A 26,847-nucleotide genomic window follows, 5' to 3' on the forward strand; every position below is an offset into this window, starting at 1 on the left:
TGGGCCGGGTGTGGTGGCTCACGCCTATAATCCTAGCACTCTGGGAGGCCAAGGCAGGAGGATCGCTCGAGGTCAGGAGTTCAAGACCAGCCTAAGCAAGAGTGAGACCCTGTCTCTACTAAAAATAGAAAGAAATTAGCTGGACAACTAAAAATATATATAGAAAAAATCAGCTGGGCATGGTGGAGCATGCCTGTAGTCCCAGCCACTCGGGAGACTGAGGCAGTAGGATCACTTAAGCCCAGGAGTTTGAGGTTGCTGTGAACTAGGCTGACACCACAGCACTCACTCTAGCCCGGGTAACAGAGCAAGACTCTGTCTAAAAAAAAAAAAAAAAAATCTAGAGTTTGCATTTGTTTAGTGCACTCCCTTTTTCAAAGGGCATCTACATGCATCTGGGCCTCACAATAATCTCGAGGTAGAGGTTTTGATTCATCTCCTTCTAACTGATGGGAAGCAGAGTCCAGAGAGGTTGAGTGGCTTGTCAAGACCACCCAGCAGAGGAGAGAAGTAGCAGAGGTGGGTCTCAGCCTTGGATGAGGCTTCTCTGGCTTTTTTGATGCTTTCTCCTTGACCTTGAAGCTCCCTGGGCCAGGAAACTGCAATAAAAATTGGGAATCAGACTTCAGAATTTCTGGTCCTCTCCAGCCTCCCGCTCATTTAGTTGCTTGGGGACACCTCTTTTTCCTCCTTCCTCATCTGCATAGCAGGGATTAATCACTCCCACAGAGATCAAGAAATAACAAGCACAGTGCACACATTGTTTGCCGTAGGCCAGCCCTCCAGGAAGCACTCTCTGGGATTATCTGATTTCAGGCTGGCCACAATCCCATGCAGTGAATGCAATTATTATCTTTCTTTGACAGAGGAGGACGATGCTGGGGCTCAGAGAGGTTAAGTGATTTCCCCAAAATCACACAGCAAAGTGGTAAAGCCAGGATTTGAACCTAGATCTGTCTGGCCCTAAAGCTGAATCTCTTAGCCACATTACTGCTTTGATGGTGAAAGTTTCGCCAAGGCCATGAAAAGACAGAGGGACACCAAGGTGGAAGAATTGCTTGGCCAGGGGTAGTTGCTCATGCCTGTAATCCCAGCACTTTGGGAGGCTGAGGCAGGAGGATCGCATGTGGTCAGGAGTTTAAGACCAGCCTGAGCAACATAGCAAGACTCCATCTGTACAAAATTTTTTTTTAAACTATCCATGTGTAGTGGTACACACCTGTAGTCCCAGCTACTCGGAAGCTGAGGCAAGAGGATCACTTGAGCCCAGGAGCTGGAGGTTGCAGTGAGTTATGGTGACGCCACTGCACTCTAGCCTGGGCAATGGAGCAAGACCCTGTCTCAAAAAAAAAAAAAAAAACTACTTGTCTGATGTCCATCCTGTTTGATATCCCCCTCCAGCTCTGAGAGTTCGTTATACTGGGTGGTCGGGGTTGAGCCAAGACGCAGGGGTGCAGCAGTCAGGGGAAAAGGGTGCCTGACCAAGGGCCACCAGGAAGTCCCCACTGTATAAAGACAAGCCTGTCCTGGTCATCCCAGGACAGACCACACCCTCACACATGTGCGGACGTGGCCTCGTCGCTTGGCAAGCAGCCCTTCCAGGTGTCCACACCCTTCGTGCGCCTCCTCCCATTTAATCTCGACTCTGCCACCTGCTAGCTCTGTGGCCTCTCTGCTGTTTCCTCCTCTGCAAAATGGGGTTTATAATGACACGTGCCTCCTAGGGATGACGTGTGGACTAAATGTGATAACGTGTGGGAAGCACTCGGCACTGTGTCTGGCCCACTGTGAGTGCTCGATAAACGGTGGCTGTCATTCTAGCTAGGACCGTCATTGGTCATCCCACAGCCCCGGGGCGTGGGCAGGCTGGGCATGACTGATCTTCATTCCCCCCACCTCTGCCCGGCCAAATCCTGCTGCTTCTCTGAGAGACCCTGAGGACTGAGTCCGTGGGTCTCTGACGAGGGAGGCCGGGCCGGGTACCTTCCTCCCAGAGCCTCCCCTCCCCATGGCCTGACCCGGGCCCAGGACTTCCCAGCAAGCCTTGGTCACTGGCTGACACTGCCCTGTTCCCTGTCCAGCAGCAGGAAAAGCCAGGAGGGGACCGCTTACCCAGGGAGGGACTTCTCTGCTCCTGCTCCTGTGTGCACACCCCCACTGCCAGTGACTCCCCGGTCTCCAGCTCCCCTTGGGCCTCAAGGGGCAGCAGGAAGGGAGGGCGGTTCCTGCCCCCTCGTCCCTCTCCTGGCTCAGCCGGCCTTATTGAAGTTGCAGGGCTGGGGCTTTGATCATCTGAGGGCATTGATTTAGGGGATGCAAATGAGAAGGCTGCCTGTCTGAGGAAGACAGGCTTCTCCCCCAGCAGCCGGCTCCCCCAGGGCTCTGGGAATTCTCAATGAGCCTCCCTGAGGCCAGCTTAGCCAGAGCCAGAGAGGAGGCCCAGAGCAGCCTGGGAAAGGCAGGGAGGCAAATTTCAAGAAGGCAATGGAGCGAGACAGGCCCCTTGCCCTCCACCCAGGCCTGGGAGGCAAGGACGACCTAGTGCAGGAGGGGGACGCTGAGGAGTCTGCAGATCCCACTCCCACCCTGGCCCCTGGTGGCACAGGCCCAGCTAGGAGCTGTGCTAGGGGGGCAAAGTAAGACCCCCTCTCCAGCTGCAGGCTGGAGGCTCGCTCCATCCCTGATCTACTGCGGCCAGGCCGGGGGGCTCGAGGAAGAGGCAGCTGGGAAGGCCAGGGAGCCCCCGAGACATGGCGGGGGGCAGGGGAGGCTCCGTCTGGCACGGGACACGGGCAGGGGATGCTGCATGCTGGAACTAGAGCTCGTGCCAGCCTCCAGGCATGAGCAGCGGAACTTCTAGCTGAACGAGGCAAGCACAGGCAGGACAGTCTCCAGCTTGACTGTCCCTGGGGCCGCAGGGACACAGAGCAATCAGGCCTGCTCCGCTGCTGAGAGGGCACAAGGAAGGAGGGACAGGAGCACTGATCTGCGTCTGAGGGGCCCTGCTGCCCCTCTCCAGCAGTCGGTTGTCTGCCCTGGGCTTGACGGCCACTCCAGGGATAGAGGAGAGGGAGTGGCATTGAGCATCGAGTCTCCAAATCTGACCCAAACCTGCCACAGCGCCCCCGTAGTCCCCACCTGTGTGTGAATCACGCCGTGCTGCAGAGAACAAGGCACCCATGCCCCAAGCACCCGAATCTCTGCCTCCCTGCGCCAGGTGTCTGCCAAGGCCCCAGTCAGGTTGCCACAGGGCCAGGACTTGCAGAAAGGTCTGGAAACCTCACTCCTGCAGCCAGAAGCTGAGAAGCCCTTCGATGCCCTCATCTTGCCTCTAGCCCCAAAGGCCAGGCCCGGGTCCCTGGCTCTGGACAGGATGCAGCCAGGGTACCCCACCACCCACCCCGTCCCCAGCGTTGCATCACAGCTCTCCCCTGAGCAGGGTGAAGGGGAAACAGATGTTAATTTGTTCATCTTTGCTAATTTGAAAAGGAGCATAAACAGCAGAGCTCAGTTGTGCGGCTCTGCCGAGGGTGTAGTTTAAGTCCAATTATGTGCTATTAGTGCATTTGCTCTTTGTTCCGATGGCATATTAATTGCAGATCTGGTATTGTGGCAATTAACACAATTATGGGCTCTCTTTCTCTTCCGGCAGGTCACAAGCCACAGCTTTTGGCCAAGGAGTTGGGCTGGTGAGATGGGGGGAGGCCCACTGGGGAGAATGCCCACAGCTATGGGTTGAATCGTGTCCCCCAAGAATCCGTATGTTGATGTCCTAAGCCCCACAACCTCAGAATGTGAGCTTCTTTGGAGATGGGGTCTTTACAGAGGTAATCAAGTTAAAATGAAGTCATTAGGGTGAGTCCTAATCCAGCATGACTGGTGTCCTTAGAAGAGGAGATCAGGACACAGACACAACACACAGAGGGAAGACGACATGAAGACACACAGGAAGGCGATGGCATCTGCAAGCCGAGGAGAGGCCTGAACAGATGCTGCCCTCCCAGCCCGCACAAGGAACCCACCCTGCCGACACCTTGATTTCAGACGTCCAGCCTCCAGGACTGCGCGACAGAACCTTTCTTTTGTTTATGCCGCCCAGTGTGGAACTTGGTTATGGCAGCCCTGGCAAACTAACAGAACTCCGCTCTGTCCCACGCAGAGTCCACCAGGTGGGACAGGGAAGTTGAGGGGGTGGGTGCCAGCATTGCTGTCAGTTTAGGAGTCACGAGGAGGGATCAGCATCTCCCTCCCTGCTGGGGTCCTCTTCCCCAGGGTTAGCCCATCAATGCCACCTCTGCTCTCCTGGCCCGAGTCTTTATCCTCCAAGGCACAGCTGCTGGAGTCTCCGCTCCCTGCACCTTCTCTAATTAGTCACCTGGCTCTGCCAAGCCTGGGTTCGTCACTTCCTCTCCCTTTGTCATCCTAATCCTGATGACAGAGAGTCACCTACCTTGTAAGGCAAAGAGAGTACATGTCATTTCCCAGGTTAGACAATGATAATTGTCAGGGATCTGCACAGTACATTATAGCTTATAAGATTTCTACCAAAGACCTATCCCCATTACACACTTATGACAACCCTGTGGAGGTGGGTATTACCACCCATTTCATAGATGGGGAAACAGAGGCTCAGTGAAGTCATGCCTCCATAAGTAGCAGAGCTCAGACTTGAACCAGGACTGCTGATTTTACATCGAGCGCTCTTTGTCCATGGCGGCAGTTCTCATGGGGTGTTCCACTGAATATATAAAAAACAAAAAAGAGTTCTATGGTCAAATGAATTACGGAAAAGCTGAGTGAAATGGATGTCTTTATTGTAGGACTTCTCAGAGCCTTTAATATACTGTTACTCTCAAAAGACTGTGTGTAGCATGTAGCATTTCCCAGTCTTCCTATATTTTTGTGGGACACCTGCCATTCCAGGCAGGGCTGCATGACACCACAGTGCCGCAAAACCAGGTCTACGTGGGAAAGAAGACAACTCTGACCTTAGTCTGGTGGGAGGGTCCCCTTCCTACCCCCAGTCCTCCCCTGCCCCTGTGGCAGGCAACCGAGCCTCCAGGGTTGGTGTTACTGTGGGGTTTCTCAGCCCCTGGGATTCAGCCAGCACCAGAGCCCCGTGGTGGACATCTTGTCTCTGGCCACACGACATCCTTCCCTTTAGGAACCACTGCTGTCTCCCTCCCTGTGGCTCTGGTGGTGATGTCACTCTCAATAGCCTGCCCCACCCCGGCCAGTTAGTCTATGGGAATATGACTGAATCCCCAGCAACTGTGATTGGTCCAAAGGATGGCACATGACTCAAGCACAGCCAATCAGAGACTGCCCTGGGATAGTTTTGGGCACTGGGAGAAAAGCTTTCTCTCCACTGAAATTGCCAGGAGCCACATCTCACCATAGAAGATTTCAGTTTGTGATAGGAGATAATGAAGCCAACATGCAAAGTTAAACAGAAACAAAAGAAATGGTCCTAAAGGGTGAGAGCATTCAGGAAGCAGTCCCTGAGGCCCTGGGACCATAGCAATTGCCTTAATTCCATGAGCTGCCCTCAGAGCCTCTGCAGTGATGAGAGCCAGTTGGAACTGGGTTTCTGGTGCCTGCAAACAAAAAAGTCTTTATCAATACAAGTCCTTGAGCCCCTCAATAGCCCATAACTGATTTACCAGCCAAGACAGGCCCAACACAGATGCCAGGGCCCAGCCCCACTGAGGGACAAGAGCCAGTGGAGCTGAGAGGGTGCCTTCCTCTCTGTAGGTCCCAGATGTCCTTGTTGTCAGCACAACTTTGGTTTAGAAAATAGGGTCACAGTACCTGTGGGTCACAAAGGGCTCAGCAGAGGAGCCATTCCAAGGTCAAGTTTATTTGGTCACTTAACAAGCCTTTATTGAGAGCCCAGGATCTGTCAGGTATTGGTGACACTGCAGTGATGAAGCCAGATAAGGTCCCTGCTTCCATGCAGCTTGCCTTCTAGTGGGAGGGGCTAGAGGTAAAGAAAGAAGTTCACAAATGGGCCAGGCACAGTGGCGCACCTGTAATCCCAGCACACTGGGAGGCTGAGGCAGGAGGATCGCTTGAGCCCAGGAGTTCGAGGCAGCAGTGAGCTGTGATCACACCACTGCACTCCAGCCCGGGCAACAGTGAGACCCTGTGTAAAAAATTAAAATAAAAAATTCACAAATTAAAGAAATAAATAGGAAAAGGGATAGAGTATGTCAAAGAATGGAGAGCAAAATACGGTAGTCAGTGAAGACCCTGCAAGGGGGTGACATTGGAGCTGACATCTGAAAGTTGAGAAGGATTTAGCCATGTGGGAAGAACATTCCAGGCAGAGGGAACAGCAAATGCAAGAGCCCTGGAGTGGGAGAAGCTTGGCAAGTCTGAGGAATGACAGGCTGGTGGCTGGTGGCTGGTGTGTGAAGAGCAGGGGGTGGTAGGAGATGAGGCCGGAGATCACCACGGTTTTGGGGCTGCACGTGGGGACATGGAGTCCCACGTGTGATGGGCGGCTACCACCTTGCAGGGTCCAGGGTGGGGACCTGAGCATCTTACTTGTCCTGCCTAAGATACCAGGAAAAGCAAGTGGCTCTCAGACACAGCCTTTCAGGGAAACTCTTGGCTTGGGAGCATTCTCTGATACACCGAGAGTCGCGCCACACGGCTCGAAGGCTGGGGAGATGGACGCTACAACCTGAGTGGTCAGAAGAGGCAGGTTCTCCTGCAGAAACAAACAAGCCCAAGACCCTCAGAGCATGAGCCAGCACGGTTCCTCCCGCACTGTGGACCGGCCCAGGCTCTGCCAGGACCCAGGCTGATGGGACAGCCACATCTGGAACGTTGCAAAGTGGTTCTTAAAGTTGCTGCCCACAATGACCCATCACTTCTGCCCACATTTCGTTGACCAAATCAAGGTAGGCTACACTTAAACTAAAGCGAGCAGGGAAATACAATCCTACCATAGGCCTGAAAGGGAGTGAGCTGGGAATATTTGGGGAGCAGCACCAGTGACTCCCTCAAACGCCACCGAGGCTCAGACACAGGATGGAGCTGCCCAGCGTGAGTGGCAGAGGGGGCTGTAGAACCACCCTGGCTCCCCCCACCCCCGCTGCCCCCTCCTCTGCCTAATGACCATTAATAGCTTAATCTCCTAAGCCTCTCACCCCTTCTGCACACAAGCATCTGCTCATCCTGCCGCGTCTCAGAGCGGGGACGGGTGAATCCCCTTGTTGCCACCAAGGGAACTGGGACAACACTTCTTGCCCTTCCTCGCCCCTGAGACAAATGTCTGGGGCCCTGAATAGACCACACAGCCTGGGGAGGGGTGGGAAGAGCAAGTCCAAACCGGTGCTGGCAGCTGCCACCGCAGCATGGGCGGGAATCCCACCAGAGCCCGGTGGGTAGGGTGCGGCGTTGGCTCTCCGGCAAGGCCAGGTTCGAGCCCATACTCCCGGGCTTGTACCAGCAAATCACCCTCCTAAGTTTCCACCTCTGAAGCAGCTTCCTGTTAGGCTGCCGAGGAGGAGCCAGGGACCAACAGCCCCCAGTGGACCCACAGGCCTCCGTGGCCACCCTGGCCTGACCTCTCCCTGAGCCACATGACACGCCAGGGAGGAGGTGCAGGAGCTCGGAGGACCCTCCTAACCAGCTCAGCTCCTGCAGGCAAGCCCGGGCTGCGGGCTCCAGCTCCCCTGCTGGGGGTGGGGTGCAGGGGGTGGGGGCGCAGACTCTCCTTCCCCACAGGACCCTGCTCCGTTGCGACCTACTTATTTCCAAGTCAGTCCCGGGCAACCTGGGCCCCGCATCTCGCCTTCCCAGCCCAAGGCCCAGTAGGTCCTCAGCCAGCGTTGCCCCACTGGCTCAAGGCCAGGCAGGGGCCCAGCCGGCGCGGACTGGGCTGGGTTAACTGTCGAGGAGTCTGGAGGAGTCCTGGGAGCCAGCCAGATGGCTCAGGGCTCAACTCTGAAGCCACCGCTGCATGAGCTGGGAGGAGCTGGGAGAGCCGGGAAGGAAGGTTTGGTACAAACCCTGAGGGCAGAGTCCAGGCTGCCCTCCCAGGGCACAGCCTCTCCACAGTCTCCGCGAGCGGCAAGTCCAGAGACCGCGGGACGCTACCCTGGGATGCTGGACCAGCCCCTGGGACAGACTCCCAGGGGGCCAGGCTGGGCGGAGAAGGGGCAGGCAGGTGGGCGCTGCAGGCCGTGCTGAGGGAGCACAGGGACAGCCACACACAGGCCTGGCTGGAGCGGCCCCTCAGAGGCCACGTGGGGAGGCTGCTTGGGCACTGCAGGAGTGGTGGGACCTGCAGGGGTGCCGTGCAGGTGCCCCCTTGCCTCGACCAGGCCCTTCCCCACCGGAGCTCAGCTCCCTGCACGAGCCCGGCTCGGGGCTCCAGCTCCTCTTTCACACGAGGACGCGCAAGGATGTGGGGCCCACGGTAAACAAAGGGCTATTTTTACCACTTCGTTGTTTCCTCTCTCAGCTTCCTAACTCCTCAGCCACGGTACACCTCGGTCCTCTCCCCTGCACACCCAGACCTCGGGCACTGCAGGCTCTGCCCTGCCGGGTGCCCCAGCCTCCCACCCCCGCTCTCCCTCGGGGGCTGCCTCGGAGGGGGCCGGGGCCCAGGGAGCAGCCAGGGTCCAAGGGGAGGAGATGCGGCCTCTCCCTGCTCTGCTGGGAAGGGGCGCAGTGTGGTCAGAGAGGGCCAGGCATCGCCGCTCACCGCAGGGGCAGCCCCAGCCACCTAGACACACGTCCTCAGGCAGCAGGTCAAAGGTTGGCAGCAGCCTCCCTCAGCCCCAGGGTTAGAGTAGCCAGGGCACGGAGATGAAAAAATAGCAGGCCAGAACTTCAGTCAGTTTTATTGTTTCTTGGGTTTTTTTCTTTTCTGGGGGAGCTTAAATAGGAGCATGTGTTTTATTGCTTCGACATCCTCTGAGACACATCTCCCCTGACACGCAGGCAGGCTGCCCCCAACCCCAGCACGCCACCGCCATGCTCACCCACTGAAACCAGATGACCACCAGCTAGGCAGGTGCCATTATCCTTCCCACGTTCCAGGCCCAGAAACATTGTGTGACTTGCCCACGACACACAGCTCGTAACTGGCAGAGTCTGGATTCGATCCCAGGTCCGCAGTTCTGGAGCCCAGAGTCCAGGCCCTGCCTCCTTGGCCAAGGCAGGGGCCTTCCCCACTGCGGCCCCCCTGAGTGAGCCCCTGCAAGCCTCAGCCTCCCATCTTCAGGGCAAGGGGTGCCTGGAGCCTGGGGGCTGGGACGGTGGGAGGAGGGGCAGGCAGGGAGGAGGCCTGCAGGGCTCTCAGGGCCCCTCACCCTCCTCCTCCTCCTCCTGTTTGCTCTGAAGCAGAGCCGGCTGCAGTGGGAAGGAGCCTCTGGCTGTGATGGGTTTTTTTTAACCACTTGATCATGATCGAGGATTTAATTTTATCCCCTTCCCTGACTGGCTGTGATTCTATTTGCAGTTTAAGCACGAGGCAAGCAGGAGGGTCCCTGGAAGACAGGACTCCCACCCCTGGGCTCTGCAGAGTCCCTCCCTGCCTGACCAGGCATGACAAAGTCCGTCTGGGAGACCCCCCCTCGGCCCAGCAGGTCTGGAGAGGTTGGGGGATTCTGCTCCCATGAATACCCCTCCCCCACACAAGCTGCGTAGCTGGGGAGGGAAGGCGGGGGAGACACTGGGGGAACGGGGAGGGGGAGCAGCAGCCGGCTCTGGCCTTACCTTCTACTAAAGAATCATCTTGGCCCTTTTGTCCTCATCAGAAAGTGGTAAGTAAGCACCTTATTAAACATGGGGCTGCCTTCCTCCCTCCCAAGGCCAAGAGCCAAAGACAAGTCCTCGCTCAGAGTGACTTTTGAGCAGAGTCATTCTTTTGAGGATGGGGGTGGAGGGACACCTACCCTGGTGACTTAATGGTGACTGGATGTCCTGACCACGCTCTGTGTGCTGAGCTTGTCATAAGCATTATCTCATTAATTCTCAACAACAGTCTTATGGGATAGATGCTCTTGTTTTCTCCACTTCTTCAATAGGTTAGATCCTTTGCCCCAAGTCACACAGCTGCCAAGTTGCAGATCCAGGTTTCATTCCTGCCTCCAGTCGGCTTCCAGAGCCCTCCCTGAACCCTAATGTGTCCCCAGCCTCCAACTACGTGGACATAAAGATTTGTACTATGGGAGCAAACGGTATAAATCTGGAAGATGTGAAGTGGAAGAGGAACTTGTAGCAAAACCAGCTTAGCTTGGAGGTGACCTGCCGGGTCCGCACGGCAGGCTCAGAGCACCAGGAAAGGCGAGGGCGGGAGCCAGGACGGGCGGCTCAGGGAGCCATTGGGCTCAGGTGAGGACGTACCCACCTCACGCGTTACTGAGCACAGTGTATGTAAAGCGCTGTGCACCTGCACACAGGCAGCGTCCCACTGAGACACAGGAGACACCTGTGTAAAGTGTTTGGGAAAATCTACCTCCCTCCACCGGAAGCAGCACAGTCTAGACCAAGGGCCAGGATGTGGAAATCCTGGGTCTGAGGTCACCTCTAGGGCTGTGCAGGGCGGGGCAGGTCTTCCACAGGTGTGCAAACAGGCGGCCACCCGTCACACACACTGCTTCCCTGGGGGCTCAGAAGAGGCCCAGGCAGGGCGGGGCAGGCGGGAAGTGGCTCAGTTCCAGGCTTCCGTCCACAGCTTTCCTGGCTTCCCTGCAGGCAGGACTGGCAGCCCCCTCGGGAACCATCCATGAAGGGGGTAGTTCCAATGTCAAGAAGAAAAGTGAAGGCAAGACATCAGCTGACATTCAAAAGGCATTTCACTGTCCTTGTCCTTTGAGGAGGGCTTTCTTTAAATCAGGACTAGCCCCTAATCCGCTCCCCACAACCCCTCCCAATCTCCTAAATACACAGTTGTTTCCCAGAAGATCAAGTTCTTTCAATGGACAGTGCAGAGGGGTGTGAACGTTTTCTAAACTCGGCCTCGGGTTAGTCTCGGTGCACTTCATCCTTCGAGAAAAGGGGTGGGTGGCCATGGGCAACCCGGAGAGAGGACCCACCCAGGCCGGAGAGGCAGGAGGGTGGTGCTGGGGTCCCCTGGGACCCAAAGAGCACCTCCTCCGGAAGGTGGCTCCTGCCCCACCACTGGACCAGGTGCCATGGACGGGATCATGTTTCCTGATACAAAAGACCCTGTTCAAAGGCCAGGGACAGCCTGGATTCACACTGCTGCTATTCACCTGCCGGGACAAGGGACAAGGGACAAGGAGAAGAAGCACTTCATTCATTCTCAACCGCCCTCCCCCCAGGCCTGGGAAACAAAAGGCAGGGTGCTCCGGGTGCTCCTTGTCCCCTCCCAGCCAGCCCCAGCCCCTACCCAGGCTCAGCCTGGCCCAATCCTGCCCACTGGGGTCATTCCCTGCGTGCACTGCACCTAGGAAGGCGCACCCAGAAGGTTGCCTGCTGTGTGGACTGAGGGACGCTAAAAGCCCAGTGCTGCCCCTAATATTTTCCCTCCATCTGCTGAAGTGTCCCTGACTCACTTTACATGGTCTACTTCCCATCACAGGCCCAAGAGGTTAGACAGCTCTGGGAGGAGGACTCCCTCCCAGCGCCAGTTCCAAGCTCTCTGGGGCCTGGCAGGTGCGACCAGGGCCAGCCAGCCCCTCCCTCTGCTCAGGGGCCCAGCTTAGAAGGGCTGACTAACTGCAAGGTTGACAGTGTCACTCAGAACACTGGGCAGGGGCGGGCGCCACACATCATTTAAATCACATGGGACTTTGAATATGTCTCTATGTAATTTTTGGCTAACACAGAACCTTGGTCTTTCTCTCAATGACTACAAACTCCTTCCTGGACAAGAAGTTACAGAGAAAGGCAGAGCAACACAGTATCAGGATGAACGTTAGTAATTTGAAGAGAGAAGGGACTAACTTGTGAGGTAGTGAGTTCCCCAGCAAAGGCAGGACAAGCTGTTTTCAGAGATGTTTCAGAGGGGACTCATGCATCTGGCCACTGCACGAGCTGCTACATGAACTAGTATCTCCTCCAACACCAAGATTTAGGGATGTCAACTGTGCCGAGGTACCCGTATTCTGTAAACTCCACAGCCTCTAGGACCCAGTGCAAATCTTTGAAAAGAAAATGGAAGCAGTGATTCTATGTAAATAGGAAAAAAAAAAAAAAAAAAAAAAGACCTAAAATGGGATGAGAAAGGGTAGAAATGAAAATTTCTAGAAAATGCTTCCAAAGCAAAAATTCCTGAAGCAGAAATGATTTCAGCTTCCAAACTTGAATATACAGCTAAACACCAATAAATCTGCTTCTGGGATGATGGAAGGGGCAGATATTCTGTTTGGACTTCTGCAGAAAGCGTTCTAAGACCACTGCCATCACATAGGCCACTGTAGAATGGTGGGGTCCCCACACCCTCGTGGAGTGTTTGTGCGAGCAGGAAGCCGGGCTGCCCTTGAAGGTCACTGGTCTCGGTTGAGTCTGGAGTGATTTCCAGAATCTCCAGGTCAAAAAGGGGCTCACCCTTCCCAGGGCCCCATGAGTTGGGCTGGGTAGATCTGGAAATTCATCCAAACCCCGAGCTCCCATCCAGGTCACAGACGCTTCTCAAACTTGGTGTTGTCCTTGTTGCTGGACCTCCCGGGGAGCCAGGGCCCCAGGGCAGCAGAGCCCATGTGACGTGGGGAACTCGGTCAGAGCACCCGACTCCGAGGGAGAAACCAGCTCAGCTCACAGACCATGCTATGAAAAATCTTTATTTGTTAATTTTTTTCTCCAACAGATATATTTTTAGTTGAAATACGAAGCCACAGCAACACTTTGACTTTTCTTCTTCAGAAGATGAGACAGGCCTGAGTCGTCCCTGTTATAAGAACGAGGCCTGTGACCATGACAAAGGCAGGCAGAGGCAGAGAACCAGCTCGCCCAGGGATCCACCAGGGCTTGGGCCCTGCACGTGAGCTACAGGTACAAAGAGGGGCAGCCAGCAACACGGGCCTTGACACCTGACTCCAGATGCTGCGCCCTGCGGGAGGGAGAGACTGAAGAACTCACCTTTCCCACAGGGGCTCGGCTGGAGCTCCAGGCCGCTGAGCTGGGAGTGTGTGTGCGTGTGTATGTGAGTGTGTATGCACGATTACACGCACTGCCCCTGCTGGGGTTGGGCTGCAGCCGTATCCCCACTGTCCTTGTCCCCTGGGGATCAATGGCCTTGGCGGGTTAACTGTCAGCTAACCAGGGCCAGGGGCCAGTGTGTGGTGGAAGGCACGGCGTCTTAGCCATGTTGCTCATACCCTCCTGCTGGAACAAGGCTGGTGACGCCAGAGCACAGCGTGGACTACCCATCGACAAGGGGGCTCTCCAGGTCTCAGACATTGGGGTCCTGTGGGCTCCATGACACTTAGGAGCCTCTGAGGCCCTCAGCCCCAAACCCTGAGAAAGAAGGATTTGGCTCTGAGAGTGTCCTCCTGGCTCTGGGTACCCAGGGTAAGAAAGGAGCCTCAGCCACCTACGACCACAGGGGGAGGGGGGAGGCCCCCGCCCTGAGGCCCGTGACTTTCTCCAACCCCCATCCCAGCTCCCACTCCTGTGAGAGCCGCAGGGAGACGGGAGGACCACCTCCTGGGAAGGTGTGGCAGCGGGGAGGATCCGGGGTTCCTGCACGAATATTAGACCCTGGCCCCACCCCCTCAAGGAGTGTTGCTCTGTGATTCTGGGGCTGGTCTAGGGCCCAGCCAGATGGGACCTACGCAGTGAAGGCCTAGCCAGCTGACCTGGTGGGCACTTAACAAATACACAATGACACTTTCCCTTCCAGGAGGACATGGAGAGAGACCCTTCTGAAGGCAGTGCAGTGGAGGGCACAGGCTGAGGATGAGAGAAGTCCAGTGCCGGCCACCGTGGGAGCCTGGCTGGGGGAAGTCAGGGGTTGGTGTCTGGAGCCAAAGGTCTCCTGGGCCTTGTGAACCAAGCTGGGGCTTTTATGCGGGTTCTGAGAGACTCCTGCTAGATGGCCTCCAGCATCTTTTGGGGTCTCACAGCTGGGAGCAGCTCCTCCCTTTACAGGAGGAGCCCTGAGATGAGGCCTCAGGAAGGGGTACGTTGGAGGATGGACAAGAGGACAGAGCAAGCGGCCCAGCCCACGCACCTCTGCTGAGCACAGCGGGAGGTGAGGCCTGGACAGCGTCTGAGCATTCCCGCTCTCGTCAGGGACGCTGGCTGGCTGCCAACTCATGGGAGCGATGCACATAAATCCTGCTAATGGCTACCTCTAAGCTCCGGGCTACTCATTCAGGACAACGCAAGCTCCTCGGGGGCCCTGTTTTCCAGCTGTGGACCCTGCTCAGGATCCTCAGGGTCCCCTTGCTGATGGAGGCAGGTGAGGTCATTAACACAAATGCACTCTCCAGGTGGACCCCCGGCCCAGAACAAGCAGCAGAGTGGGGTGACTCCATGGCAACAGGAGTCACGGGTGAGCCAATGGGAAACCAAATACAGAATCGAAAGCCAATCAACTTCAAACACAGACCCCAAGTGTGAAGGCAGCAGCAAGCTCTTCGTGTAATAAATATTGCAAAGCACACTTGGTTTCTTTCTTTTTTTTTCAAGTCAAATATAACAACTAACGTCTCAGACCCTGTTTTCTGCATTCAAAATAGAGAAGCTGTTGATACCAGCAGAACACCTGCAGCCAATCAAAGAAAAAAACCATTTCCCATTAACCAGCCAATCAGAATCCCTTTCCAGTTTAAGCAGCCAATTGAACCTCTTCACATTCCTAAAAAAATGACCTAACTAAAGCACCAGAGCTCGGACAGCTTCCTGGGAAGCCAGACACCGAGGCGCAAATTTTTAAAAAAATAAGAGTCAGAAATAAAAATAAAAGGTTTCTGTTGGTCAAGATTTAAAAATAAAAAGGTTTCTTCCTGCAGCCAATCATGAGTCCATCCCTTTAAGCCAATTGTGAATGCACCACTGATGTCCCCCTTGATGCCGCCGGCCACTGCGTGGCCATGGGGTGGGGTGGGGTGGGGTGGGGCAGGGCAGGAGCAGGGGGAGGTGGGGCAGGGTGGTTTGCTGCCACTCAGCCGGCCGAGAAGCCACGCAGGTCTCTTGGCCCTTGACAACTTCCAGGGTGTTTCAAGGGGTTTGCAGCTACTGCCTCCGGTCCTCTGTCTCCGACCTGGAAAACGCCATCACCACGTCCTCTGCACCTGCAGACCAGGAGACAAGAATTGCTGACAGGGCTTCCAGTGTTCGCATGCAAGCAGGACAAGCGAGGAGGCTGTGGCCCTGGTTAGAGCATCAGCTCCCTAGTATCGTGGTGTTTTCTGAGGACAAAGAGCTTCTGAGGAAGTCCCCCTCTCCTCTGGTCTTCCCTGAAGCCTGGCTAGGGGGTATGGCTGCAGGGCTGAGGCTTGCTCAAGGCCATACAGCCGAGCGGTGAGCCAAGACAAGGACTCAGGTCTTCCAGGCCTGGAGCAGGGCCTGGCTCTGCTCACCTCCCTTGCTCCAAGGTTGCCAAAGCTGGGGGACCCTTGGGAGTTTCCCTCTTTCTTCTCAAGACTCAGGTCTTGATCCCTTTGGAGGTCTTGCTCATTATGATTTTTAATAGTCATTCTTCTTTGCAACAGCTTATCCTTTGCCTAAACCCAGCACCTGTTCAAAGGAGCATGGCTGGGCCCACTTCCAGCCTGCTGCCTGCCTGGCTCTGACTGAGACAGACAATGCCCATCATCCTTATTATAATTTTTCTTAATCCTGAATTTGAGATTCTGGCCCAGGTGCTCATGAAATCACTTCCTTTGTCTTGTTTTCCAGAAGACAGGCTCTCACAAGCAGCCAGAAAAGGCAGCAGGGAGGAGGGAAAGAGCCAGGAATGCTGGCCTGCCTCCCCCAGCACCGCTTGGGGCGGAAGGAGTGGACTGTGGCCGGCCGGCCCCTGCAGGGCAAGGGAGGTGACCTTCAGGGTCCCAACCTGACTGCCTGTCCCTGGGTCTTGCTGCTCTCTCCCTTTTTTTAAAAGGGCAGTTCTTTGCTGTGCCCTGAACAATAACAGTCAGGCTGCCCGTGGCCTTTCTGACATCTCTGTGCTGCTGCAGGAATTCTCCCCGGGAGGGGGTGGATTGGAACAGCAGAGACAGGAAAGGCCACCCAAGGGCGAGCACAGTGGGGCTCCTGGCATGTGAAACGGAGTCTGGCATAGAGTTGGCTGGCTTTGCCCACACCACAGGGGGTCTCCCCCTCACCAGCACCTCCACCTGACCTCCTTCCTCACTGCTCCTCCAGAGAGGTGGCTCCCAGCTGTGAGGAACGGGGCACAGGAGGGTCCAACCACCAGGATGCAACACCACAAGATGTGCCTTCAATGTGGCAAGAGGGTGCCAAGGTGCTGCTAGGGGAACCAGCCTTGTCACTCCCCACCCCACCCTGCCTCCATGGGGTTCTGCCCTTACCAGCACAACCTCTATTCCTGAAAAGGGAAATAAGCTTCTAAAAAGGAGTGCAAGTCGTCTGGCTTCTTGGGAAGGGGCTTCTTTGCCCGGGAAGCCCTACTAATCCTTCCCCTGTCTTCTCAGGAACATTCTGTTCTCGTCTCAGTCCTAGGACCACGCAGTATCACTGCAGGGAGAATTTTCCTAGCAACCACGGAATCCAAGATTACATCACACCCTGCATGGCAGCTGAGCTGGTTACCTAACAGATGCCGACTTTCCCGGGTGCTGCTTCCCCGCTCGCTAATCAGGAGGGGGCTGGAGGGCGGCGGTGAGGGGGGTTGTCGGCAGAAGATGCCTCGGTGCCAATGCACGGCGGCAGCCCACTCGCATCTCTCCTCGCCTGCCTCGTGGGCTTTCTCGCAGGGACCTTGGGCCTCTGCAGTGAGCTGCAGGCACAAAAATAGCACTGGCTGCCCCAGGAGGGAATGAGGAGTCTGCAGAGGGAACGGGCCATTGGCTCCTCGGAGGAGCCCAGACCCAGGGCTCCCAACGCAACTCGAAGGCTGCCCGGTGTGTGGACGTGTCCTGTGCTCTAAGAGCGGGAAGAAAGCAACCTTCTCAAGGTCACACAGGGACTTGATGGCAATTTAACAAGACACCTGAAGTAAAGGATTTGCAAGAGCCCCACCCCTCCCACACTACCAGCTGGCCGCCCCCTTCCTGGCTGGGTGGGGAAGGCGGGGAGTCCACAGCTAGCATTTATAGAACCTCCCACCATGCCGCTGGGCCGGTGGAGAAAGGGCCTGCAGAGCTGCTGCCCACCCACCCTGTGCCCTGTTCTGCTCCTACGGTAAAGGGCTGCGTTTTCTGGGTCTCACCACAAGGATCTGCTCTCCTTTGGGGCCAAAGAGGGGCAGGCTCTGCTCTTCTGAAGCATTCTCTGACCTATCCTTTTTGTTTTTTTGAGACAGGATCTGGCTCTGTTGCTCAGGCTGGAGCGCAGTGGTATCATCATAGCTCACTATAGCTCACTGCAACCTCAACCTCCTGGGCTCAAGCGATTCTCCTGCCTCAGCCTCCTGAATAGCTGGACTACAGGTGCACACCACCACACCTGAGTAATTTTTCTATTTTTTTATTTATTTTTTTTGAGACAGAGTCTTGCTCTGTTGCCCAGGCTAGAGTGCCGTGGCATCAGCCTAGCTCACAGAAAGCTCAAACTCCTAGGCTCAAGCGATCCTCCCGCCTCAGCCTCCTGAGTAGCTGGGATTACAGGCACGTGCCACCACACCCAGCTAATTTTTTCTGGTTTTAGTTGTCTGGCTAATTTCTTTTTACTTTTTTTTTAGCAGAGACAGGGTCTCACTTTTGCTCAGGCTGGTCTCGAACTCCTGGCCTCAAGCGATACTCCTGCCTTGGCCTCCCAAAGTGCTGGGATTAAGCTGTGAGCCACCTTGCCTGGCCTGACCCATCCTTATCATTGGTTGGCCAGGTACTCATTGTTCAGTGAGGTCTGGCCATGAACCTGACAGGCCTCTAGGAAAGGACGCTGGTTTTCCCTCTTCTCTATGAAATTTGGGCCAGTTACCGAATAGGGAAGGTGAGCTGCTCAGTTAGATATCATGATTCTATTCCTTAGAACTACAGTTTTAGGGCCAGGAGGGACCTCAGAGGTTGATTCCTGAGGTCTCTCCTTCTCCTTTGAAGGCTTGCATATGGTGGCTCCTTTAGGTGCCCTACTGCAAAGATGGCACAGCAAAGATGACAGCAGCCCAACCCACTGCCCCTGAGCCGCCAGCCAGGTCGCCTATCCCATTTCACAGATGAGGCTTTGTCCTCCCCCTTGGTACCTCTCCTGACACTGTCAGAACTTGGGCTCAGAGCTTCTATTTGTCCCTTCCCACCAGATGCTGATGAGCACAGGAGGGGAGGGGTTGATCAGTCTCCCCTGTTACACACTCTCTAACACATTGAAAGATAAAGATAGGCTGGGTGTGGTGGCTCACACCTGTAATCCTAGCACATTGGGAGGCCAAGGCAGGAGGATCACTTGAGGCTAGTTCAAGACCAGCCTGAGTGAGAGTGAGACCCCGTATCTACAAAAAATAGAAAAATTAGCTGGGTATGGTGGCACATGCTTGTAGTCCCAGCTGCTTGGGACGCTGAGGCAAGAGGATCGCTTGAGCCCAAGAGTTTCAAGTTGCAGTGAGCTGTGATGCAGACACTGCACTCTAGCCTGGGCAACAGAATGAGACCCTGTCTCAGAAAAAAAAAGGCCAGGCGCGGTGGCTCACGCCTGTAATCCTAGCACTCTGGGAGGCCGAGGTGGGTGGATTGTTTGAGCTCAGGAGTTCGAGACCTGCCTGAGCAAGAGTGAGACCCCGTCTCTACTAAAATAGAAATTATATGGACAGCTAAAAATATATACAGAAAAATTAGCCAGGCATGGTGGCACATGCTTGCAGTCCCAACTACTCAGGAGGTTGAGGCAGGAGGATTGCTTGAGCCCAGGAATTTGAGGTTGCTGTGAGCTAGGCTGATGCCATGGCACTCCAGCCCGGGCAACAGAGTGAGACTCTGTAATCAAAAAAAAAAAAAAAAAAAAAAAGAAAGAAAAAAAAGAAAAAACCAAAATATATATAGATAGATAGTTAGATAGCCAAAACCATACTGTTAACTGGAAACGTAAAAAAAAAAAAAAAAAGCCAAAACCAGATGACAACATCACAAGAAAAGAAAACTATAGACAAGAATCTCTTATGAATAAATGCAAAAATGCCAACAAAATGCTAGCAAATTGAATACTGCAACAGATAAAAACGATTATGTACCCTAATCAAGTAAGATTTATTCCAGGAATGCAAGGTTGGTTTAACATCTAAAAATCAATTAATGTAATATACCATATCACCAGAATAAAAGCCATATAATCACCTTAATACATAGAAAATGCATCTGACAAAATTCAACATCTTTTCATGATAAAAACACCCAACAAACTAGCAATAGACGGGAACTTCCGCCAGGCACGGTGGTGTGTGCCTGCAGTCCCAGCTACTTGGGAAGCTGACACAGGAGGATTGCGTGAGTTCGAGATCAGTCTGGGCAACACAGGGAGATCCCCTCTCTAATTAAAAATGAACAACAGAGGACCTGGGGAACTTCCTCAGCCTGACATAGGACACCTATGAAAACCCCACAGCTATTATTATTTTTAATGGTGAAAGCTCTCCCTACCAAGATTAAGAACAGGAAAGGATGTACACTTTCACCATTTCTATTCGATATTGTCTTGATGGTTCATTTCAGGGCAATTAGGTAAGAAAAAGAAATAAAAGGCATCCAGAGTGGAAAGGAAGAAGTAAAACTATCTCTATTTGTAAATGATATATCTTGTATGTAGAAAATCCTAAGGAATACACTAAAAAACTATTAGAACTAATAAACGAGCAAAAGTTGCAGGATACAAGATCAATATACAAAAATCAGTTGTCTGTCTATGCACTAACAATGAACAATCTGAAAGTGAAATTAAGAAATTTACATTTAAAAAGGAAAATAATTCCATTTACAATGGCATTAATAAAATAGGAATAAATTTAACAAAGGGCAAAATTTATACTCTGAAAAATATAAAATATAACTGAAAGAAATTCAACACAATTCCTATCAAAATACCAGCTGCCTTTTTTGCAGAAATTGATGAGCTGATCCTAACATTCACATGGCAACACAAGGGACCCAGAATAGCCAAAACTGTCTTGAAAAAGGAGAACAAAGGTAGACTCACATTTCCTGATTCCAAAACTGACCGCAAAGGTCCTACAGTAGACAAGACTTGGCGGGACTGGCACACGGATAGACATGTAGACCAGTGGAAGAGAAAAGAGAGTTCAGGAATAAACCCTCCCATTTACGGTCAGTTGGCTTCAGACAAGAAGGCCACGGCAATTCAATGGGACAGAACTAAGCGTGTGGGTGCTGGGACAGCTGGATAGTCACACACAAAGGAGGAAATTGGATCCTTACCTCAAAGCCTATACAAACTTAACTCACAATGGATCGATGACCTAAATATAAGAGATAAAGTTATAAACATCTTAGAAGAAAACACAGAACTAAATCTTCATGACTTTGGGCTAAGAAGTGGTTTCTTAGATATGACACCTAAAGCATAAGCAACAAAAGAAAAAAATAGACTTTATCAAGATTAAAAACTTTTGTGCTTCAAAGGATACCATCAAGAAAGTGAAAAGACAACCCACAGAATGGGAGGAAATTTTTGCAAATCATACATCTGGTAAGGGACTGTTATCCAGAATACATAAAGAACTCTTACAACTCAATAGTAAAAAAATAAAAAAATCCAATTTTAAAAAATGGGCAAAGAACTTGAATAGGCATATCTCCAAAGAAGATAGACAATGTATATCTATTATGTATCAATAAAAAGAAGATATATAAATAGCCAATAAGCACATGAAAAGATACTCAACATCATCAGTCATTATGGAAATACAAATCAAAACCACAATGAGACACATCTCACACATCTCAAAAAGACGGGCGATACAATAGCAAGTGTTGGCAAGGACATGGAGCAACAGTGGGAATGTCAGATGGTGCAGCTGCCAAGCCAGCTCCACAGCCTGCCCCATCTCCGCGGACAGCTCCTCCATCCTCTGGCTGCTCAGGCCAGAAGCCCCGGGGTCTTCCAGATCCCCCTCTGTCACACACACTCCACACACGAGTCAGCAAGTCCCGCTGACTCTACTGTAAGATGAATGCTGAACGCATCACCACTGCTGCCAACACTGCCCTGGTCCAGGCCACTGCTCCCCGTCACTGGACTCCTGAGTCCCTGAACTCCCCAGCTGGCCCCGATGGACCATTCTCCACACAGCAGCCAGAGGGAAGTTTTTAGAAACGTAAGTCAGCTCCTGCCATACCTTTGCTCGAATCCCCTCGGAGGCTTTCTACTGTAAGATTTCCCATCATACTCGACAAAAACGCACAGCACCTCACCGAGGCCTGCAAGATCCACACGCGCTGGCCTCTGGCTGTCTCTTTACCTCCCTTTACGCACCTCCCCCACTCACGGCTCCAGCAATGTGGGCCTCTGGCTGTCCTTCAGGCACACGTCACTTGCACCTCAGGACCTTTGCACTGGCTGTTTCCTTTGCCTTGATGCTCTTATCCAAGTTCACCCATCACAGTTCTTGCACTTCGTGGAGGCCCTCCCTGCTTGCAGCTTCTGTGTCTGCTTCTGAGGTTCTCTGCAGCACCTCTGTGCTCCCCATAATTATACACTGATCTGACTGTCATCTCCCCACTGGAACGTATCTCTCACGTGATCAGGGACTTTGTCCTGTTCACTTACACATTTGCAGCACCTGGGAGAGCTCCTGGGACACAGCTGAATCCTCATTATATAGGCAAGGAAGCTGAAGCTCAGACAGACAAAGCAGCTCAGCAAAACAGAGGCAGGAGGAGGACCCAGACTCAGACTCCAAAGCCCAGGCCTTCACCACATCTCGGCACTTTGTCATTTCTTCTTAGAAGGGAGATCACTGACCTGCCCCAGTCACCCAGAGCACGGAGGCTGGGCAGGACTCCTGGCAGAGACTGTCCAATCCACCTGCCCCCCTCAGAATGGAACTAAGACCCAGGACTAAAAAACACTGCCAAAGCAGCACACAGTCGCCTTGGAAAGAATTCGACATGGAACTTGGAGCACCAACCTGGAGGAGCCCTGGCCCCTGATGCCTGACCCCTGCACCCACCGTGTCCCTACTTCCTGCCCTCCCCTGAGCCCCGACCCCCACCCCACCTTCTGCTCACCAGCCCCGAGGCTCACCTGCCTTGGAACGCAGGGCCAACGTGCTGGCAAAAGCGCAGCTCTCTGAACCAGGCCAGGGCCCCAGCAGGCCCTCCCATCCCACGCCCAGTGCCAGCTTTGCCCCTTTAACAGAGCCTAGTCAAGTGACTAGGGAGAAAAAAATGACAAATATGCAGGAGCTTAGAAAAGGGAAGCTGGCCCCTGACTGGGGGCGAGAGACAGACAATGGATTCGTACCAGCAGAGTTGGAAGCCCAGCTTGGGCTCCATCCAGCACTCCCCCAGGCCAATCCAACCCACTACAGGGAGCCGTGCAGTTCGGAGAAAGGCCCCAAAGTCTGCTGAGAATCACTCTTGCTATTTGAGGCTCTAAGGTGAAGTCCTTCAAAGGTCCTTTCCTGAGTTCACAAGGCAGTTCGATGCATTTCCTGAACTGCCAGAGTATGCCCCTGTTGGCCATGTGGGATCACAGTTGGGTCAGTGGGAGTGGATGGAAAAGAACAAAGAAGAGGAGCGTGGAGAGGCTGAAGCCCTGAAGGCTGATCCATGATGCCAGGGCATTTCACAGACCTGGCTGGGCAAATCCCAGGGAGCCCTTTGTCTTCTTCTAGGAAATTCTGGAGAAGCTTAGAAGTCCTTAGTTTGCATACCAGGGAACAGGCCAGTTCCGGGCCGCATGGGTGAAATGTAGCAGACACAGGCCCGTGGCACTGATCTGTGGACACTGCTCCCCCTCCAGCTGCCTCACTAGACCATCGGACGCGGGTGGGCTCTGCTTGCACAGCCTCCATTCCACCAAAGCACCTGGGTGCAAGAGGGGCAAGCTGACCTCCCACCCCAAGAACTTTTCAAGCTCTGGGATCCTGCAAAGTCCTGCTCAGAGCTGAGTGCTCAAAAGTGGCCAGGGAGAAAGAAAACAGACCTGAGAGCAAACCCTACCCCCAAAATTGATGGGGGTACAAAAAGCCTGGCTCAACTCCCAACGTACAGGCCGTCAAAGCCCCACGGATCAGGCAGGGCACTGTACTATGTCACTGGAGAAAACAGGGGACTCCCAGGAGTGGCAGCAACCACAGATGGACACTCTCTCACCATCCAATTAGGAGCCGGGGCTCCTGTGAGCCCAGCCCCCCGTGACCGAGCTCTGCCCCACCATCCTGCAGGACCCCTTGCTACTGGAACTTACCAGAACAGTGTCACCCATTCTGGCCTCCTGAACTAAGGGGCTTACACACTGCTAATGAGGGTAAGCCAGTAGAGTCTGGAAACTCAAATACAACCCTGAAACCCCAGAGTCTCCAAATTACCATGGCTGATGGAGGAAACCCCCTTTGCAAGTCACCATGAGTGTAGGGAGTTAGCTCTGGCTAAATGCTTCAAAATTGTCCAGGGACTGCCACTTGCCAAGCCAGGGCCCATCCTCGACGCACACAGCAGACCAGGCCAAAGAAGAAACATGACCACATATCCCCAAGCGTCCAGGGCGATTCCCATGCTGGATGCCCTATCCCCTTCTCTGGCCATATGATTTTGGTTGCGGTACCTTCTCCTCCCCATGAGCTCATTACCTCGCTGTCAATACCACCTGGCGACTGCCACCTGGCTACCCAAACTGCAATGGCTTAGCTACAGCTCTGGGGAAATGCTGCCTGGAAAAACAGGGCCCAGATGTTCCTCCAAAGGGAAGAGTTTCCAAAGGGAATAAGGCTCAGTGCCACCCCAGACTGGGCCTCCTCCCAAACAAACCAAGACCTGCTGGGTGGCAAGTCCTGTTCTTAGCAGCCGGGGCTGAGTGTTGAATACATCTCGGCTCTGATGCCCCAGAGTTCCCAGGGGATGGCTTTTACCCTGAGACAGTACGACATTCTGGTTGCTATGGGGACAGAGGCCGCTGATCCACCAAGGCCTCAACAGCCAAAGCAGCACCAGGCTCGGTGGCACCTAGCGGCCTCTGGGCTGACAACCACCACCACAGGCACAAGAGGCCGCTGGGAGGCAGGGCCACGTCGCCCAGCACTGTTTGCACAGGGCTGGGACTCCGAGCCGCCAAGCCATCTCCTGGCAGAGGCGTCGGACCTCCTGGGCCAGCCATCGAGAGCTCAGGAGGCAGCTGAAGGGCCTCCCCAGGCTTGGTGTACCCCGGTAGCCAGACCCAGCAGCTAGAACCTGGGTCTGACCCTGACTAGCTGTGTATCCTGTGGGAAGTCTCTGCACCTCCAGCCTCAGTTCACTCATCTGCAAAGCGTGAACAGCATCTATCCCACTGACCCAGCTGGCCATAAGATAACATCCACAGCACAATCCTCAGAAACAACATCTCATGGGGGTCACAACCTGGGGCTCCACTAGACCCACTCTGTTCTAATCCCAGAGGCACTTCCCCACACCCACCTCCCTGGCCCTGTTCTCACCCTCCCATCCCCAAGACACAAACACACACACACATACACACACAACCTTTGTGGTATGTTTTCCCAGGTGAGGTACTCGTTCAAATTCTCCTCACTTGAATTCTTTGGTTCCCCAAAATGTCAGCTCTCCTAGACCAGGGAGCTTGATTGTGCCGAGAAGGGACAGAGGTGACCAAGTCTGCATCTAAAGTCCTGGCATATTCTCAAACTTCAGTGGGCATCAGAATCGCATCACCTTGGGGGCCTGTTTAAAATGCGGATCTGCAGGCTTGTCCAGCAGCCATTCTGACTGCCAGGCGGGGCCCGTGAGTCTGTGTTATTACCCAGCACCCTCGGTGATCCGGTGTGCAGCCTGGGGACACTCTGAGAACCTGACACCATAGGCTATCCCACCTGCACCGCTGTCCCTTCTTGGTCAGCATTTGGAAAGAGAAGCCCAAAACCATTCTTCTTTCTCCACCTGTCTATGCACACACTGCCACGCATTCTTTCAGGCCCAGTGTAAACAAATCCTTTTCTCTGTGGCTTCCTAGGTGGTGTCCCCTCCCTTAGAATCAGTCACACTTGGATCTGTGTCCAGAGCTCTTTATGCCTTAGTTCATGCGTCTGTTTGCCCTGCTGGACCAGCAGCCCGAGGCCGAGGCCAAGGCCGCCTCGTGGCAAAGTGCACAACGCACAGTGACAATGAGCTAATGCGAGTGCAACTCTCCTGCCTCGGGACCGAGGGGCCCTCAGTGCCTCCTCCACGACAGGGTCCGCTTCTTACCAGGGTGTCAGGAGGTTAACGTCGAGTCATACGAGGGGCTTCTGTGCGGCCTGCTGGGCTTCTGTTCTCAGCTCTGAACAACAGAGCCCCTTACGCTGGGCGCAGAAGGGTCGGGGCAGCCCTTCACAGAGCCTGGGCCAGAATGCTGACGGAGCGGCTGCCTGCGTTCCAGCACATTCCGCAGACTGTCTTGGGATTTCTTCCTTTCTCCGTGACACAATTTATGTACCAAATCCTCCTGGTTGATTTGTTTGATTCAATATATAGGTGACTTTTGGTTCCAATTTTGTTATTGGGTTACAGGTAATTCTCATGTAAGTGTTGATTAAAGTTTAAAAAGATTAGCTTCCCATCCCATAGACCAGAACTCTCCCTGGGCCTGGCCGTAATTTCAGCGCAGAGACTGTTATCGCCCGGAGCCTCTGGGAGAGGCCTCGAAGCCACACGTGGGGAGAGAGGGGATGTGGGAACCCAGCAGGTCGTCCGAGCAGCATGGGACGCAGCGGGAGGCGCTCAGGCTACGCGTTAGCCCAGCAAACACCTGCTCTGAGCCAGAAGCTGGACTGGGGGCTGAAACGTGAGGCCATGACCACAGCACAGACCCTGGCCCCACGAGGCTCCACAGAAGAAAGATTGGCAGGAGCTCAGGGCATCTGCTGACCCTGGCAGAGGTCAAGAGGGCTTCATGCAGGAAGTGAAAGGAGAGGCTGGAAGGCTGCGGGGGAGGATTCCAGAAAGCACTTTCCACACTGGGCTGTGAAATGGAGACGGCTGTGCCAGCACCCCTGCCCGCAGGGCTGTGGAGGGGATCAAGGGGCAGTTGAGCGGAGGCTGTGTCCGCCGTGAAGCGCTGTGCAAAGGGGAGGACGCTTCCGTGGAGCCTGGCTCCCTGCCGTGACCACAGCTATTTTAACAAGGCTCCCAGTGTAACCCTGAGACCAAGTGACCTATTTCGGGTTCCCTGGCAGCATACCCTGAACCAGCAGCCTCAGCTTCCAAAGGGGAAAGTCAGCAGAGCCCTGAGAAAGCCCAGCTGGCCACAGATGGGGGAACCTTCCCTGGAAAGTCTCTTGGAAAAAGAGTGTGACCTGACGGAGGCTGGAACAGGCCTGAGGAATCGCCATGCCCAGCACTCAGCTCCCAGAGGCGAGAAGAAAGGCAGAAGCAGCCCAGGGCACTCCGGGAGGCCCCCAGGCAGTGAAGGGACAAGGAGCTTCCTTGACGAAATGAGCCATGTCTAGGTGGGGTCCCTCACAGCCCCAGAACACCTCAGTAAGGTCCGGTCCAAGGCCTTGCATGAGGATGACAGTTCTGCAGGCAGCTGGCTACAGGGCGGCCTTTGCAAAGCGCCATTGGGGCCTGGCATTGGCACTTGCTGCACCCC

At 54.2% G+C, this 26,847-nt stretch overlaps 1 protein-coding gene across 1 annotated transcript in view; it reads right to left on the reverse strand.

The window, feature by feature from the left end:
- Nucleotides 1-12,763: 12,763 nt before the first annotated feature.
- CTNNBIP1 (catenin beta interacting protein 1) overlaps nucleotides 12,764-26,847 on the reverse strand; it is a 48,608-nt gene continuing 34,524 nt past the window's right edge. The window contains exon 5 of the mRNA XM_069477318.1: nucleotides 12,764-15,224. Coding sequence (XP_069333419.1) covers nucleotides 15,166-15,224 — 59 coding nt within the window. The 3' untranslated portion in view covers nucleotides 12,764-15,165. The remainder of the gene's footprint in view (nucleotides 15,225-26,847) is intronic.

Source organism: Eulemur rufifrons, chromosome 8 (genome assembly GCF_041146395.1).
Source record: "Eulemur rufifrons isolate Redbay chromosome 8, OSU_ERuf_1, whole genome shotgun sequence".
NCBI lineage: Eukaryota > Metazoa > Chordata > Mammalia > Primates > Lemuridae > Eulemur > Eulemur rufifrons.